We start from the raw sequence: 19,557 nt of genomic DNA, 5'->3' as shown, positions 1-19,557 counted from the left end.
GTTTGATCACACAGGGACTGCTGAAGCTTTATGTTTTTTCCTCCTAGTATTTGTTTTTTTCCCCCTCTCTTTTTTTGTGTGCATGTGTTACGATAGAGGATTATTATTTCTCTGCTGGTGGGATCACATCACTCATGGTTTTAGACCCCTGAAGAATTCTATTAACCCTGGTTATGTCAGGCCTAATAACATGCCACCCTGCTAAACAGACTAGGATTGACTCAGAGAAGGGGGTGGAGAGGGTGGAGGGGGTGGTTGGGGTATAATGAAGGCAGAAATAATTTACTTTTAAAGCCAATGGAACACAAAAATGGACCAAATCTGAAGTCATCCTTATTTTTGCTTCTCTTGTCCCTAACCTGGGCTGACACACTGAGATAAACACAAGTAGAAATAATATACTGTATTTGAGGTTGCTTTTTGAGTGAGGGATTGTGTGTGTGTGTGTGTGTGTGTGTGTGTGTGTGTGTAAAATTGTATTGCGTTGTGATGTTGCAGCCATTGATTGCCTCAGTGATGGAGCCTGGCTTTCTTTGTTGCTCTGCAGATCAGATGTGGAGTGCTGCGGTTTGCTATATTTGCCATTCATTAGCCGGCAGTGAGGAGATGTCAGGGCGCATTCGCAGGCAGGCCACTCGCGTGATAGCGAGCGTCAAATCAATTCAGTCACCTTGAACTTTGAAGATGAAAGAATAACATGTTGGAATTGGTCTCCCTCTTAGCCTTCATGCCTGTTCAGAAATGCTGGGCCAGCCTCGCTGCTACTATATGCATCGGTGTTGAGCAAACAATGTACACATCTACTGATTCTCTGATGACATTTACAGTTTTTGTTTTGCACAGCAACTGCCAGGACAACAAGGACATGTGCACACTGGCACCACATTGACAAACACCTCAGAGGCATGGCTATAGGTGTCACCTAGATGTAAAGTGAAGATCTATAAATGTTTATCAGATATGTAAACATGTTTCTGTGCATTCTGTTCATCAACATTTCAACAACTCTGTACCAGAAATCTATTAGAGTCTAAGGACATTAACACTTTCCTGTACATTGTGGCCTTCTGTACACAGTTTTCATACCAGCCTTTTGATAATGCAAGCTTGTGCTGTGTAGCAATACAATTAGCCTAGCATCTGTGATCACTCATTTTTATTATTAAATGAGCTGATTACCAGGTGAGGTCATGAGGTCATGAGGTCATGAGGTCATTAGGTCATGCAGGAGTTAAGGTGTCATTTATGAGCTGTGTTCAAAATGCTACCTTCTGCTTGTACAGTTATCTGACAATAGAAACTGAAATATCTGTAATTAAGAATTTCTACAGCTGAGTTATGAGGTGTTATCACAGTTTCAGTTTTCCAACAACTGAACAAAAATAAAAGTCTCCAGGAGACTCAATCTCTATTTCTTATTTCAGTTACAGTATGTGTTTAAGAAACATGATGTTGTCAGCTGAGGTCTGAAAATTGGTCCAAGCAGTGTATTCTGCTGTGAAATACTTGATGTGCAATAAACACACACTGCTCAACTGTATTAGGTAGGATAACATTAATAAAACTGTAATGAAATATCAATATCAGAAGAAAAAATGTGCGTGAATCATCCCTGCTTCCTCAGGTCTGCAAGGCTCCTTCAGTACTCAGTAAGCATACACACAGAGCCTGTAACTCATTGTTTACTACTTTTCATCTAATGTGTTTTTTAGTAGACATTCTGTTCCAAAGCAACTCACATTTCACCTCTCACACACATCAGGAACTATTTTTTCAATGTGTCATAATGGACATGGAAGCTTGTGATGCTATCAGCTGAGATTCAGCATCCCTGCATTACTTCCACAATATCTCTTCAGTCAGGGTTTCTATGTGAAAATTGAATAGATGCATAAAGTAAGCAAATGTAAATATACTTTCTGAAATAAAAAATGTCCCAACTGATTTTCCCACAACCACCTGGACACACACTCTGTTTTCAGGCTCAGACACTTTGACAATGTCACTTTGATTACTTGCACTTTTTTCAGCAACAATAAAACTGATCAGTTGAGAAACAAAACATATTGCTGATTTGGATCACATTATATATGGGCATGTTCCCGTAATTAATATGATCATTATTAATGACTGGGCCTCAGCGGAAAACAAAAGAACTGTTTAAGAACAGACGGATGACTGTAGGCAAGAAAAATCTACAATGATCCTGTGTCAGCAGCAATATATGACATATGATGCCTGTCATCCTTTTTTGTTTTAAATGAATACATTTCAATCAGTCAAAAATGAATGTAAAATGATGGTAATTATATTCAGTGTATGAACTATGTCTTGTTGAAATACAGTAAAGTTATTCATCATTTTGTCCCTCAGAAATTAAATCCTGGATGTCTCACAGCTCACTCCAGCTGAAAACACAAGTATACAGCACTACACATGTTAGGCCTCCAAAAGCTACTAATTCATTTCTTATGTAAACAGCTTTATTGCCAGCAGCTGTTGTCTCTCAGCAGGCTTTAGTAAGACCCCCACAACAATGACGACATGTACCCTCAGTCTGACAAAAAACATCTCCATATTAATCATCATTCAGCCTCTTATTACATGTTAAAAGATATTGGGCTTTTAAAATGAGTGAAAATAATCTGCTAGTGAGCAGATAAGATTCCTTTGAGAATTTCTGAAATAGGTGTCAGTAAAAACAGACACAATAAATTGATTAATTATCTCACAATTTATTCCAATTTTTTTCTACCAATTGTTTTTAATGGCTCACGAATTTTTGACCATACAAAACATATACAACTAAAGAATTTCTTATAGATGCAAAAAGACAACAGTGGCTTTATGAAATGAGTCAGATGTTGCTGATAGTTATCAGCAGATTACGGCAACAAAAATATTACATTTACCTTACAGATTTACCAATCTGACAGTAGAACCCTGCTATTAAAAAGGGCATTAACTTATATTTCTTCTAATCCAAAAGTGATACATTCTATTCTAGCAAATAAACAGGTGACTCAACTCTATTCCAGCAAAGGTAAAATTGATTCCTGTGAATAAAGCTCCAACTTCACTCCCAGAAAAAGAATAAAAAAGGTAGGCTCACTTCCAGGCAAAAATAACAAAATACATAAATGAACAGTGTCAGTCCCAGCGTAACACCAGCAGTCCTACTGTGAATGACGATAATGTATATCTCATTGTCTCAGTCTACACTGACTATCAGCTGTCACCTTCCTGAGCAAAGTGTGCTATCATCATCAGCTTTTCTTATTTGTGTGTTTAGTTATGTCCCACTCTCATGTCAGAAGCTGTAAAATGTTTGTTTTACTGACTAGATCATTCACATTCTAGATGTTCACCTTTGACCCCAGAAAGGATAGTGACATGGTTTGAAGAGGAACGACTTGTTTTTATTTATAAGCTATGATTTTATTGTCAGACCATAGCTGCTGTAACTCACAGACCTCACTGATTAGGTCAGTGATGACTGGTCATGTTTCACACCTTCAAAATTGTATATTCATGTATTTTGAAACTGGATTTTTCAAGACAAGCTTAAATTCTACTTATATACATGCTATGATCAATTAAAAATCTTTCTTCATTTTTTAAAATATCTGTGGTTATCCTGAAATAGAAAAAGTGCCATCCAGATTTTAAACTAATTAGAGAGTTTGAGGAAGATAAATGTGTACAATACAAAAGCACAATTTGTGGAAATGTGGTCACACAAGACTAATAAGTTACTGACAAACTAATTTAAAAAATGAAAATAATATGAAAGAAATCACAAAGTATTACACAAATTAAAAAAAAGAAAAACCTAGAAATAGCATGCCCTTATATATACTATTTAAATGTCTTATGTGCTGCTGTCTGATTGCTGGGTAGTGACAGAATTTGAGGACATGAAACAAGACCACGAGTCAAAATACAAGCAGAGCCTTGTTGTTCCTAAAAATCTGACTATGCTCCATTCCACTAAATAAAAGGGAGCTCAACCTCAATTCCTAAAATGTGAGAGTTCATTTCGATGAGAAAACTCTTCACTGCTAACACTTGGAAGCAGTCTCTACGCATCATGATCAGTGTTTGTTTAACATCATGCAAACGTTCTGAGGATGCTGGCTGTCTCTCTTACCGTAGGTAGTCTCTCCGGCACAGGATGAGGTTGGCTTTGGTGTAGAGCGTGGAGCCCACCTCGCCCAGCCTGCAGTCACAGCAGGCGCACTTGAGGCAGTCCTCGTGCCAGTACTTATCGAGGGCCTTCAGCAGGTAGCGGTCCTTGATCTTCCGGTTGCAGCCGGCACAGCCTTTTGGCTTGGTGTCCGGCTGGACGGAGAGCATTTGTATACCTGGGAGGAGAACAGAGAGAAGCGTCAAGCACTCATTGAACACCAGAAGACTGCTAACTGAGGAGACAGCACATGTTTTCTGAATCATGAAAAAAAATCCATGTGATCAAGCAAAGAATGTGATCCATTAAAATACTTTTTAACATTTGATGATTTTTAAAAGTTTAGTTAATAATAAAAGTGAAATGATGATGGATAGAAGACCACTAGTATGTCGAAGATAACAAAATTGTTTTCATTGTGCTACTTGATGATTAAGCAACAATGGTGCAATTCATACACAGTAATATTTCTATATGTACACTGGAAAAGTGCAACATTAAAATTATACTCAGAAAGTCAGTTAGCAACCTAAAGACTGCTTGGTTTTTGAGTGTGTTGTTCCTTTGTATACTTCACAAAGAACTGCAAAAATATAACAAATGTGGAAGTGATGAAACAGCTTCAGGAAGATCACACAAAAGAAAACACTTGTAAGTTTAATTGGCATTAATATTTTTAAGCCAGAATGTATCTGTGTCTTAATTCAATAAGCAGGTTTTGCAGCATGTAAACTTTTCATGAAATGTAATGAGATTAGGTATACTAAAAAATAAGTCTGCTGTATGAAAGTATACTAAAATTACAATTATATCATTTTAAGATCATTATTAAGCAAACTGTTCAGTACAAAGATTAAACATCACTAGATTATTTTAGTGTTGTTATAAAATGCAATAACAAAGGAAATGGAGCCTCTCCTCATACATGCAAAACATGAATATAAATTGCAAATGATGATGAGACATGTCACTGATTATTTCCTCTCAATGTAAAATATTTCTTGAATACTAAGTGAAAACAACAATTATATACAGTATACAGTCAGTGTGTAGTACAAACTGGGGAAAAAATAAGGTCTGTGTTAAAACCAAAGATTATATCTAACTTTGAATTCACGCACCACATGTTATACTAGCCTGAACTATAATACCTGACCTATGCTTTACTGCATCAGGCGTGGCTGTAATTCCATTGTCATTTGAAGAGAGTAATTCAAAACAATGTTTAGTAAAAATCAAATTCAACATCTGTGTGAATATATACTTTTCTAGTAGTGACAAAGACGAAGAGCATGTAGACTGTAGTCAGCTGGCTCTGACCTGACAGCAGCTGACACTAGCTCACACACTAACACTAACAGCACAACTATGTATGTGTTGTGAGACCAACAAGCAGCCCACACAGACACAAAGCCACAGTTTCACTTTTTTTTCCCCCCCGGACACTTTTTTCTTACGTTGACCTCTTCTGTGTTTAAAGGGGTGTGGCTACAGGCGCAGAGCTTTGCAGCGCCTGTATTGTTTGGCCTGAGCTGACTGTGGAGAGCCTTTGTTGGCCCACTGGGGGTGAGAGGGAGGGACAATGTGGCTTCGCACCAGGCTGGAATTAGTATTCTCCTACCATTCCCTGAGGAGAGGCACACCCCCACTCCCCTTTGTCCCCCATTCACCACACACACACACACACACACACACACACACACACACACACACACACACACACACACACACACACAGTTCAATATTTCTTAAGGTATAGTTGAACTTTTACTCATTTTGAAAAAGTGAAACTTTATTTTTACCATTTTCTTTCAAATATGTAAAGGAGTAAATTCCATTCCTGATATTTCTCACACTGTAACATTTTAATATGGAAGCACACTTTAAATGTTTCTGAATGTTTTCATCCATTTATTACTGACAACATAATGACTGCAGATCATTACTAAAGGGATGCTGTAGTATTTTACTTTTTCAGATATTTTTTTTCCTACCTTCCTGATAGCCAGTGGTTTCCATTTAATTCACTACACACAACTTACAGAAACTTGTAAGTTGTTGTAAGTCTCAGTCAAAACCATGTCAGCTGATATTATTACAGTCTGTCACAGTCTGTACTGACCATGCAACACCTCCTTTAAACTGATGTTCAGTAGGATGGATGATTAACCTCAAGTGGGGTTTAAGCTTTAAATTGTAATCTAAAACAAATAGAAACCAGTGGCTGCCTAGAATGCCATATAGTAGGTAAAACAGAACAAACTAAGCCTCAATGACAGTGAAGAGCACTACACCTGAGTTGTAATAAATAGGTTCAAAACATAAATAAAACACTTGTATTTAATAGAAAATTTTGCCCCTGGACATAAAGATAAATGTTATTAACTTGACACACATTGTTTTCTACAAACTTTGATAATAAAGAATGAGCAGAGACAGCATCAGACTGGTTGCAGTGTGGTGAGCAGCTCAGCTCATTTGTTACAGTGCGTTGAGGCTGTTGATTTGTTAATTGGCTGGATTTAGAGAGCGGGGCGCACGGCTGCTCGGCCGGCTGCTCTCCGCAGCGCCTCTTCAGCGGCACTGATCCGTCCAGCCTCTTTAACACTACAAAGTCCCCGCTACTCATTACCAAACCAAAAGAAGGCAGAGCTTCGACTCCCCTTTTACTGAGCAATCAACTCAGAGGAAAAAAGGGAGAAGCATGGAAGGAATTTGGCCACTTCGCTCTTCCGATTACCGGGGGGAAGTGCTGAACAAAAGCTTCATTTTCAATACAGGAAGGGAAATCACAGCTGCTCGAAGCCCCTAATGATATCTGTTTTATTTGCTCGCTGGCTCGTATCCTCCCTTTCCTCATTTCCACTCTCTCATTGTGGGCTTCCAGGCTGCTGCCGCTGCGCGTCCCCGGCCACATATCATCATCTGAGCCCTGAGGATGATGGAGGGATGGAGGAGAGAAAAGCTTGCTATTTCAGTCCCAGCTGTTCGGCAACGAGATGCTGACATTTCACCCTATCAGTTTAATTACTGTTGCCATGGCAGCGGAGTGCCGGTAAAGGCCAATAACGGATTTAACACAGAGACTCAATTTGCCATGCAGCTTTCACAAGCACATAACGAAAAATGAAGCCATTATGAACGCTGGGACATATCAGCTGTGTGATCACTGACAATAACACATGGGGATCTCTCTTTAATGTCTTAATGAAAGATTATCATTGGAACAAGAGAGAAAACAGATCAGGTTAGAGCAGCAGCAGGTCACATCTGACTCGTCGACGCAGAGAGATGCTGTAACTTGTCGACGCAGAACATACTAAACACACAAGAAACGTGTTCTTCATAGAAGCCAAAACGCAAAGAAAGCACCTTACCGAAACTTTTCTCCCTTTTCTGCATTTGTTGACCCGCTTCAGTAGCCGAAGCACCACCATGCAACCCGGAGCCGCCTGGTCCAGAAAGCAGCTGTCTGTAAGCAGGCTGGGATCGGGCTTTGTTAGAGAGGGAACAATCCAGCACGGCGATCAGAGAGGAATGAAAAGAAGGGGGAAAACCGGCCAACAAAACGCAGGCGGAGGAGCTAGAGCGAGCTGTCTGCTGCCGTCGTCACACGGCGTGTGAAAGCACGTTTATCGCCGACCAGAGCTGTATGTAGCGATGGGACGCAGACAGCGAATGACAGGACGACAAAGAGATGCTTCTCCTCCGCGGCGCAGCGACCATCTAATCCTACTGGCCACCTAATCACACCGACTCCTGCTGCACGCTGCTTCTCTAATCACAGCTTTGACGTGCCACAGAGCACCGCGCACACAGCCACACTCCGCTTTCCCAGCATCACCACAGGAACATAAAACACACTCCCAAAGATCTTTCTCTCATGTATCTAAATGTAATAATCGCGTGTGCGTGACATTTGAATCCGCCTATTTTAATGAGAATTAAAATGAAGTAGCTACCAACAAGGAATGTTGTTCAAAATGCAAAAAATGTCACAAAAAACGTCTCTCTCTCACTCACCTTTCTCAACAAGTTAAGTAGAATCCTGAACTCCAGCAGCGGATTCCAGCTACAGATCCTCTCTGAGCAAAAAAGTTCACCAAACTGACATCACGTGTGGGACAGCACTGATCTTTAGGGTGGATATAATGAGCTCCACATTGATCATAGCCACTGGTTTGTTGGATACTACCAAGCTACAGGTGTTCATCCGCCCGCCGTGGACCATTCAGGGAGTGTGTGTGGCTCAGGCCGGTGTCTCCATGCATCAGCGTCCGAGTGGCGAGAGACGGGAGAAGTAAACCTTTATTATCTCCAAATCCCCAATCCCTCACCGGTGAGACATAACATCGCCACGATAAGGTCATTCACTTATTACGAGCCGCTCCACTATAACTGAGAGCATGTATCGCGTGCGCGCCTCCGGAACGCCCACTTTTGCCAACGTCCCTCATTCTTGGAGCAGCGGGAGCGCGCAGAGGCACGACACTCATTACATTATAGAGACAGAAACACAGGTAGGTTTGTTTAGAGGTACACACCGAGCAGCTGGTGTCAGCATGAGTTCTTATCAGCATTTCTTTTGTTTAAAGCTGCTTTCAGGTGCTCATTATTATTATTCGGAGAAAAAAAACAGCTTCTCTTCTGACCCCTGACGGACACCTGTGCTTCAGTAAATATACTAGAGAATGTTCAAACCTATAAATCTTTGCGACAGTAATGTAAATTCCATACAGTGTTAAACTGAAGTGTAGCTTGTCTGTTTAAACAGGAGCTCAGATGGAAGTATATAGAGGTGATTCCAGGACAAACACTAGCTCTCCAACATCTGAGTGCATGACGACCAATCACCCGCATCACGAGATGATTTAAATAATGAAATGGTTTCAGTCATGCAGCCAGACTGATGGTTTAATGTGTTAGGTTTAACTGGGCTGTTCAAGTCAAGTTCATTAGGAGCCAGAATTAATGAACCTTAAAGCAATTAGTCTGTGCGCAAAAGCGAGAGAAGACTGTTCGTCAACCGTTTGTTCATAGTCTACATGTTTATTTTGGGTAACATGGTGTTTTTTCATTCAATTCAGAGACAGACTGGTACGAAAAATAAGAACATCGGGGTGCAAATAAAGGGGGAGAAGCACTAACATGGGCAATTAAATACATCTTTGCCGAGGTCACTGCATTGATCCCTCCTCAGGAGCATATGTAGCAGTCTCCTCTGTGACCGCCTGGACTGATTAACGCCTATATCCACACTCTTTATTTAAATCACTCTTGTAACCTAATTAAAGGACGGAATTATTCTTCGTCCTGTTATTATACCAGTCCGCATCAATTAGCGGCCCAGTTTGGACTGGAGTAGGCCATGATGAGGCCCACATGTTAGGGCACGGTGTTCCTACACCTCCGCCCCACCTCCACCAACACCATCTAAAGTCTCTATTGCACACACACACACTCAAGGTACCAAGTTCCAACACACAGCGTGACAAGTGTAAATTATTCTCTTGAATATTCTGGTAGGAAGAGAAAGAGGGGTGGGGGGGGGGGGGGGGGGGGGGCGCTGTGAGAGGAGGAGACACAAGTCAATAGTTGGCATGCTGCTCCAGCCTAAAATGCAGCGATAATGAGATGGGTCATAAAATGCTCTCCGCGCCATTATGAGTGATGAGATGCATTAAAGCTGACAGGGTATTACCTGCCAGTAATTAGGTTTTGTCATGGATTGAATTATTTCAAGGCGGCCTATCTTGGCAATCATGCAATTTGCTGCAGAGGTGTATAGTGTGTGAGGCTGCCACCTCTCTCCCGGTGCCCTTCCACCCTCCTTTCACTCACTGCGTTCCACCAATTATTCATCCTCCGTATGAATGGAAAATGGAGACAAAAGGCAGTGGTGAAGGTGGAGGATGGAGGATGGAGGAGAGCGTCACATGGCTCGGATTAAGTCTTTTTATCCCGACGGAAACACTCACACATTGTATGCGCAAACGGACAGGAGGTAGAAGCTTGTTATGTTTGTACCTGAGCCAGCCCTGCGCCTCTGACTCTAATGAAGAAATAAAATGACAGCGGGGACCACCACCAAAAAACCCGACACTACATCCTCAGCACCGTCGGCGGCTTCATTTAACCTCCAATGAGTGATTACCAGAGGAAAAAGTCTTTTTTTTCCTGGAGAAGCCAATTATTTTGATGTCGTTCCCTCAGCAGGTAAACGCTGCCTGTGTTTATGTCTTCTTGCGGAGCTTGCATGACTCTTCACGTTCAGCCGTCAGTCTGCGGAAAGCCTTCTAAACTCATATACACAACAGAGGACAGCACACGTACCTTGAAGTTACAGCAAGGGATTCCCAAAAACAATGGTCACGGTCACAGCTGCGGCGCGTCTTCTTGCTTTACTTGACTTTGAATCAAAGTGTCCAAGAGGCAACTTTGACAAAACTCGTTCAACTCCACACTGTCTACAGAACACTTGTAGTTAGAGAACAGTTACTTCTTTCCCTCAAGTTTTCTGGGATGTCGGAGCACCCTAAACTCGACTCTCTCCCCCCCCCTTGCGGCTCTGCGCCTGCTGGACCCCGCTCACAGGGCGTCTGTCTTCTCCCTTGTTGCTTCCTCACCTTCCCTTCCCTTCCCTGTTTGTCTGTGTGTCTCTCTGGTTCTCTGGTAGGGAAAAGCGGCTGAGAGTCGAGCCTCCTCTCCTATTTAAACCCCTCCACCAGGTCCCCAGTCAGCAGCACACTCCAGCTCATCCAAGAAGCTGACAAGCACCGTTAGGGAAGGCAGCGCATGTTGCTCTAATGGACCTCATTAAGCTCTACTTACAGATGTTCTCTTAACATAATTGATCTGCAGCGAGTTGAGAGGACGGCAACCTATTCCCCAGCCCCCAATTATGGCCCGGTAATTAGATCCCCAACCTCCAGTTCTCCACATTCACCCTTCTAACATTCCGAAATATCAAAGTATCTCTTTCTCTCAAGGCGACCCCCACCCCCACCACCTCACCTCCACGTCTCCTTCCTCCTCCCCCTCCCACCCACAAGACACTATTGACAGTCAGATCTGCTAACCTTTGTAGTGAAGCCAGACTTAGCAGTGCACTCACTCCAATTGACAGAGCTCACTCACACTCCTCTATTCCTCCTGTCTCTCTCCTTGGCTTTTTCTACCCGCCGGGAGACAGAGACAGTAAAAGGGAGACAGAGTGAGTGCCACAGATGGAGAGAGAAAGAGAGAGGAAGGGAAAAAAGTAAGTTAGCACTTTCCATAAAGGGTTGTAATGATAATATCTGTCAGGGGAGAATATTTTTTCCAGTGTCTTTTATCTTAAATAATTCCTCTGATGGCAACTTTGAGCAGAGAGAGAGGGGAGCTGGTGCTGGGAACCGGTGAGAAGTGATAGTGCAGCTTTTATAATGCCAATCAGTGCCACTCCTATCACCCATCTAATTAGCCAGCGTGCTAAAACTAGGGAGATGGTAATGTCACGCTTTTGCACTTTAAAAAGAAGGCAATTTTCACACTGACGCATAATAAACTATTTGTGATTGGGTTTAATCAAGGATTTTCTGAGCAAGCAATGTTTAATAAAATGTTCTCACATCCTTATATTGTCGCAGATGTACATGACCCAGATTGAAACTTTGCTTTATGTCTGTGTGTTACCACAACAGCAGCACTCGTATGGCCTGCAGCTCCTGAATGGAGGACACAGATCTATAAACATGATGGTGATAGTACATCAGTATATGCATGATGTCTCTTTGGAAGCACACATGTATAGTTTGAGTTTGAGGTGTTTTCTTTTGTGGGAGGTCAAGTCTAAAGGTCACAAAAGTTTTAAGATATTCAATATTTTTCTTATTGTCAACAAACGTCCTGTTTAGACACAAACTAACAATGAACTCATCCTACTATAAGTACTATGTGTTTTATGCTTTGTGTTATAGAGCTCCATTGTAGTTCAAAAACGACCAAAAACACACGTTCTCATTAGCATGAACACACACACTGTAGTTTACAACACTGTCCTGATTCATCAATTCATCATTTAATCCATAAAATGTCAGAAAATTATGAAAAACATCAGTTAAAGTTCCCTACAGTCCAAGATTACACCTTCAGATTTTAATAGACAGTCAAAAGATTTTCACTTTATGATCATGTTTGATAAATAAAATAAATAAAGCATCACATTTGAGAAGCTGAAACCTGCTTAATTTTTAATGACTAAGTGATTATTCAATAGTAGCTGATTAATATTTTGTTGATGGAATAATCAATTAATAGCCATGCAGCTCTAGAAAAAGGCCTAAGTTTGTTTTATTTGACTAACTTTTAGAAAAACTCACAAGAAATGAAACAAAAATAGAAGAAAGTTTGAACTAAAAACTACAGTATCCAGCTGTTTTAGGAAATTACTGAACCATAAAAACATGAACGTCACAACAAAGATTCTTGGAGCTTTGTTGGGTTAGGGTTAGGGTTAGGGTTAGGGTTTTGAGTTTCACTGAATTTGTTCAACATCAGAAAAATATAAAATATCACAAGATGTGATTTTAAATTGGGCCTTGTGGACAGAAGATGTACCAGCATAAACATCTGTGCTTGCTAATTCAAATAATGTCTGAATAACAGAGGAAAGAGAGGAAACACTTTAAAGTTAAATAGTCACACTTAGTTTTAGAGTCAGATTTAGAGCTTTTCTTTTTTTAAGATTTTTTCAGCACAGAAAAGGAGGGTGGGGGGGGGCGGGGGGGGGGGGGGGGGGTGACATGCAGCAAAGGACCTACGGCTGGGATTCAAACCGGGGTCTGCTGTGTATGTAGCATGCACTCTAACCACTCAACCACCTGTTTGCCAGTACAAAGCTATATTTGTTAGACATTTTCTTAAATGGCAGCATTGTCAAAATATCCACAGTGGTGTGTAAATAATAATCTATTTGGTTTTGCTTGTCTTTCTGTTTTTTAGACAATGGACACACAGATTAGTTACTTCCTCTTAGAGAATATACAGTTTTACAGTTAATGCCCTCCAGAAGTACACATGTAAGCATTTGGTGATACAATACAACTATCACTACCTCACAATCCTCAGAGAGTTATCTACAGAGTACCGGGTTGATGAGAGCAAAGTTTGTGGTCTTAAAACCAAAACAATGAGCTCAAAGAGGCTAAAATGCTTAGCAGAGCCGTGGTTTGTCACTATAAGCAACAGCTTTCACATTCTACATAGTCCTTTGTTGATATAAAAATAGTATACATATTTACAGCTTCAAGTAAAGGCAAGTCTTGCATTATAATTGTATGGTAGTATTGTCTGTAAAGTGTACTGAATGTATCATTGTCCAGATGTTTTTACTTCATTGTATATTATTTTTATTTTTACTGTGAACATAGTTATCTTTTAAAGACTGTGTAAAGTGAATTCAGACATTTTCTTCTAAACACATTAAATTGGTCATAAATGTATTTCTAAAAAAGGTGTAAAAAGCATTTCAACCATTTAGATTTGAATTGTGGAGCTAGGCTTCATAAACTGTGTTTCAACATTTCTGTGTTCAGGATTTAGTCTGAAAATCATAAACCCACCCCTGCTGCTGTAGAGGTATAAATACATTCAGCACACACTACTACTACTACAGTCTACAGTTAACCAGTTAGCTGAATTAGCCGTCGAGCTAGCCGCCGAGCTAGCAGCTGAGTTAGCAGCAGAAAGCTCTCAGACCTAGCGTCCATTTTTCTGGTAGATGTGGTGACTTTGATTGACAGGTGACACTTGGTAGGGGGCGAGGTTTCAGCTGCGTTTAGGAGCAGAGAAAGAGTCTGATTTTGAACTTTGTAGCCTAATTTCATATATTTGGTGATTTTTTTAATCATTCAAATTTGGCAGGGTGGTTAACAACACTCTTTTCTGTGGTATGTCAAACTCAGAACACATATTTATTCTTACTTTACACAGACTTTAAACTTAGTTAATTGACACAAATATACGTGTGTGTGTTTTGTATCTAAATTCTTAATCTGCTAAGTGACTTGCAACTCCAGCTGTCAGATAAATGCAGCAGAAATAAAAAGCAGCATAAAATGGAAGTGCATCAATATTGTACTTAAGAACATTACTTGAGCAAATCATTTACATTCGCCACTACTTCACTCCTGACAAAAGTGAGATGCCAATGCAAATACATAGAGCGTGATGTCTGCATTTCTTCTACATACCTTGTCAAAGTCAGTTTAGTATGTTTACAGAATTTTACTTTGATATTCTGTTAACATTTGTTACTGTCTGTTCAGCTGTGTCTGCTCATCTTTACTCAACTCTTTTTCTCCAATTTATTCCAAACACCCTTGAAATGTAAAACATATGACGCACAAACATATCAATCGGTGTGAGGATTTTTTCCAATGAGACACTTCCTTGACAGCAGGTGCTCAGAACAGCTGATGTAAAGCTTTTCATGAATTGGCTGTAGGCTGACTCACTATTTGGCATTAACAACCAGCAACAGACAGGAACAATACAGAATGTTGATATCAAGCTGTCATTATTACCAGATATGAGTTGCTTGTCCCATCAGTAATCTTTTTAGAAGCTCCTCTCTGAGTGCTTTAACATTTAGTGGAGGACATTCCAGGTCCTTTTCCTCCCACATAAAATCCTCACAGGCCACCCAGGAACTTAAGGACTGGACACTAGACCCTGGTCCTCCAACCCCTCACTAACACACTCATGCACACATACACGCCCCCCTCTCCCCCAGGGGATAACCCAGGGGACTATCTTCACTAACGACCAGCAGAGCCTCTCCTTAAAGACACACTCAGTAATTGCTGCCAGTATACGACCTTCAAGTTGGGTCAGGGATACATAATTTTAATGACAACTTTTCCTCTCTCTCCCCCGCAGGCCAATTTTGTCTTTTGGCAGAAAGAGAAGTGGCAGAACTAAGTTCCAGAGCCGTCTCTCCACAAAAAGTCAGGAGAATCACCTTCGGTAATAGGTCAGAAGGGAACCCTCCAAATCTAAAGAATAGCTGGGCCAAAGAGTATTGACCCTTCTTATTAGTCCAAAGAGAGTTAATGGAGATGACTTCATTCAAGCGCCATTCATTTAGTCTGAATATAAAACAAGAACAGCAGCAGTCAAAGAGCTGGGACTATTGTATAGGCTGGCTTATCCCCTCACACTCAACAACGGCAAATAAAAGACAGTGGCCTGTGGCAAGTGGGAGATGGGGGAGATTAGTGAGATGGGTGAGATGGGGGAGATGAGTGAGATGGATGAGATGGGGGAAATGGGGGAGATGAATGAGATGGGGGAGATGAGTGAGGTGGGTGAGATGGGTGAGATGAGTGAGATGGGGGAGGGGTAGATGGGGTAGATGGGTGAGATGAGTGAGATGGGTGAGATGAGTGAGATGGGTGAGATGAGTGAGATGGGGGAGGGGGAGATGGGTGTGATGAGTGAGATGGGGTGAGATGAAGGAGATGGGTGAGATGGGGAGATGGGGTGAGATGAGTGAGATGGGTGAGATGGATGAGATGGATGAGATGGGGAGATGAGTGAAATGGGTGAGATGGGGAGATGGGGGAGATGGAGGAGATGAGTGAGATGGATGAGATGGGGAGATGGAGGAGATGGGTGAGATGGGGAGATGGGGGAGATGAGTGAGATGGATGAGATGGGGAGATGGAGGAGATGGGTGAGTGGGTGAGATGAGTGAGATGGGGGAGATGGGTGAGTGGGTGAGATGGGGGAGATGGGTGAGTGGGAGAAACTGCAATCAAAGAGCAGCTTTACCCTTTGAAAACACTTAACATTCATACTGGATGTGTCATTTTAATGCAATATTGTGAATTAAAGAGAATTTGTTATAATGGTTTCTTAAACCATGTATGTTGAATATGTGCTGTGGAGCTTTCTTCTAAATATTTTTGTTTACATGAAATGTTTCTTACCTATATTTTTTCTTTACATGAATGTTTACTAGCTTCCAGTCTTCTCTGCTGTTGTGATGTGTTTCTTGGCGTGTTGCCTTCACCTGTAGATCATGTTCACATGTAAGTAAACTACTCCAATTGTGTTTTTAAAAGAACTCATTTTGTAAAAGTAATATCAGGATTCACCTGTCCTGGTAACTGAGAACCCTATTAATTAAGTGCTCTTGCACCCCTACCACCATTTCTGCTTTGTGTTTTCCTGTCACCTCTATGTTCCTATCAAGTACAACACACCAGTACTCTTATGCTGGAATAAAAGTTACTACTTGGATTGCTCTCTGTCAGTTACTTGGCTAATTGAATTCAACATCACCGAAGGACAATGCACAATGTGGGTGCAGTGTAAACTAAAATAAGGTCTAAAAACTAGATGTCAACACAAAGGCCTTTTGCAAGGCAGGGGCCAAGATAAATGAATAATCCAGAACTTTCTTTGGTTAATACTCACACAAACAATTTACAACTAATCAAATGACCAAATGAATTGACACATAGCGCTAAAACCCAGGGACAGTTGTACAGTTGCTGATAATCCAACCTTGGCAGAAGTTCTGCTTGCAGTTTATATTTTTATTTATTTATTTATTTTTTATATTATTTTACAGCACATACAATACAGAGTCTGACTTATATAAAAGTGAAAAAAGACTGAAATGACTTTCCAAACTGATTTAGTCTTCATCCACCTTTAGTTGTCATTCCAAAGCTGAACTTTACTATAGGATGGCATTTGGAAAAAGAAATGTGTGTGTGTTCTTCACATTAAAGAAATCAGTTTCTTTCTCCTCCTCCTGGGGCCTGTTTCAGGAAGCAGGTTTAACTAACTCTGAGTTAAAACCTTAACTCTAGGTTGACCAACTCTGAGCTGTCAAACTCAGAGTTTTCGGTTTCTGAACAAGTGTTAACAGTTAGTTCAATCAACTCTGAGTCAAAGTAACTCTGAGTGAAGCTTCTGCATGAGGAGATACCAAGCCCTCATCAATGGAGCACAGATAACATGATTCACCATGACAACAGAAGAAACAAAGGGCTCAGTCCTCCTACTTCTCCCCAAAGGAGTTAGAAATATTAATGAATACATGCAGATGATGAGTATATATTTAAGAAAAGACAGTCAACAGTGAGTATTAATGAAAAAAAAGAGAAACATTTTGTCTCAAGTGGTCGATTTATTCAACATTTATATTCTGTGTATGTGTGTGTGTGCGTGGCACATTTAATATTCATGCAGACCCCAACAGATACAAAATGTAGGCCTACTTGGCAGTAACTGAATATGAAATATAAAAATATAGCTAAAACCAGTAAGGTATTGATTACAAGCAATTGTGGTGTTGTTTAGCCTGCCCTCATTAAACAGCATTTAAATGCTACATTCAACATGTGATATATATTTCAGTAGTTGATGAAATCTTCTAAGCAAAAAAGAAAGTCAATTTTTCAGCCATCCCAACACATGCAGAAACCCTGCAGAGCAGACTACTTTACCATACAGGAGCAGACAATAATTCTTCAACAATATGAAGAAGTCAATCACATCATCCAGGCCAAAAGCAACACTGATGCAGCAAAAGCCAGGAAGAAATGCTGGCAGAAAATAGCCGACCCTGTTAATGTGTAGATTCATGAGATTATACAATATTAATAAATTGGACAATATAAACGGACAGCACTCTGATCACACAATGTCACTTTATTACGGCACAGACGTCTGGGGCAGAGCACTTCCTCAGTGCCCTTCCTTTCATAGCGACATTAAGTTAGTTTAATATTCAACATTCAAAATACAAACCTATTATGCGCTTCAACCATTTGAGTGAATGATGTCAAACCAACTGTATAACATACAGAATAATATCCCTCATGTGCCTCAAGGATTATTTTTTAAATATATATTTTGGTCAATTAAAAAAATTGCATCTATCCCTAAAAACTCTCCTAAGCGCTCCTCTCACCAATGTTGACAGGATCTTCTAAGAATGGGCAGGTCATTTTCTAAGAGAACTGATTGGTCAGGAGGTGGTGCTTTTATACTCGTTGATCTCTTATCCAGAACATAACCTGCTTCGGAGCAGGTTAGCCGTTCAGCATACTTATGCATACGAAGCTGGTTCACCTCTTACCTGGGTAAATCACCATGGTAACTTTACCATGGTGATTTACCCAGGTAAGAGGTGAACCAGCTTCGTAGTACGGAAAACCCAGAGTTAACCCTGAAGTTACCTCGATAAGAGAAAATCCAGCTTCGTAGTACAGGCCTCAGGTCAGTTCAGCTCAGTTTTATTGTCATTTAAAAATATTGAAAATATGAAGGAACAAAATTTGTTACCCAGGTCCAGCAGCGAACAGATAACATAACATTAAAAATAGACCCTAATATACCCTAGTAATAATGTCAATAAAAGTAACGTTTTGTCTGCCATGATGACCCTGACAACTAGCGTATATGTTAAAAGCCTGATATTTATTGCTTTATATATTTACTATACTAAAGTGAAAATGAAAACAGATAGGTTCGCCACTTCTCTGAATACATCCATCAGTTTCTTCTGATTGAAAAAAGAAGCAATATTCAAACGTAATCAACACTGCCTTTATTCAGGAGGAATTATTTCAATCTGTACTAATCATGTGATCATTTGTAATCCACCTGTGCATCAGTGTAAATGGACAATGTCATAGATGATAGAATATCTTTAAAACTATATGACTGATGTCAGGTACGCTCTAAAATGATATTACTGTTGAAAAGATATTGTTGTTTGATTATATTGGGCAAATCTCTAGTGAACATGGTTCTCAAAAAGAAAAAGCAATATATTCTAATCCATATTTTCTGACAAATAGTAAAGAATCATTTTGTTACATTTCAAATGTAAAATTCAAGCACATATTGATTGGAACAACACAATAACAAGTTTTTCCTTTGGCCTTCTGTGCAATGAATGCAAATTAAAGTTATGTACATGAGACTGACTTAGGTTTGGCATGAAAACAGTGCTGTAAAATGACTGGAATGGAATCTTGTGAATATGTTATAGAGAGACAGACCTAACAAGGTCAAGACATCTAATTTTACTGTGGCTAGAGGAAAATAAAACCTGCTTCAAAATCAGCTCAACAAGAAGAATAAACATGAAGAGGACTTAAAATGGAATGAAAAGTGTCACTGTGGAACATTTGGAACAGATACGCTCTGGTTTACTACAAATAACCAAGGATTAGGGCCACATGAAAAAAGTTCTGACTTCTTTCTATTTTGATGAAATAATTTTAAGTTAAATTAAGTCAGAATTCTGACTTTACTCTCAATGCCAACTTTAAACTCAGAACTCAAATATTTTCTCACATCAAATC

General features: G+C 40.2%; 1 protein-coding gene across 1 annotated transcript in view; it reads right to left on the bottom strand.

Annotated features, from left to right (window-relative positions):
- The window catches only part of lmo3 (LIM domain only 3), a 41,467-nt gene extending 33,870 nt beyond the window's left edge, over positions 1 to 7,597 (bottom strand). Inside the window, exons 1-2 of the mRNA XM_053314089.1 lie at positions 7,564 to 7,597; positions 4,151 to 4,364 (exon numbers count right to left, since the gene is read on the bottom strand). Of these exons, the coding sequence (XP_053170064.1) occupies positions 4,151 to 4,364; positions 7,564 to 7,588 (239 nt within the window). The 5' untranslated portion in view covers positions 7,589 to 7,597. The remainder of the gene's footprint in view (positions 1 to 4,150; positions 4,365 to 7,563) is intronic.
- Between the last annotated feature and the right edge of the window lie 11,960 nt (positions 7,598 to 19,557).

This window comes from Scomber japonicus, chromosome 23 (genome assembly GCF_027409825.1).
Source record: "Scomber japonicus isolate fScoJap1 chromosome 23, fScoJap1.pri, whole genome shotgun sequence".
Taxonomy (NCBI): Eukaryota; Metazoa; Chordata; class Actinopteri; order Scombriformes; family Scombridae; genus Scomber; species Scomber japonicus.
Note: the sequence above shows the minus strand (reverse complement) of the source record. Positions and strands in the feature narration are given on the sequence as shown.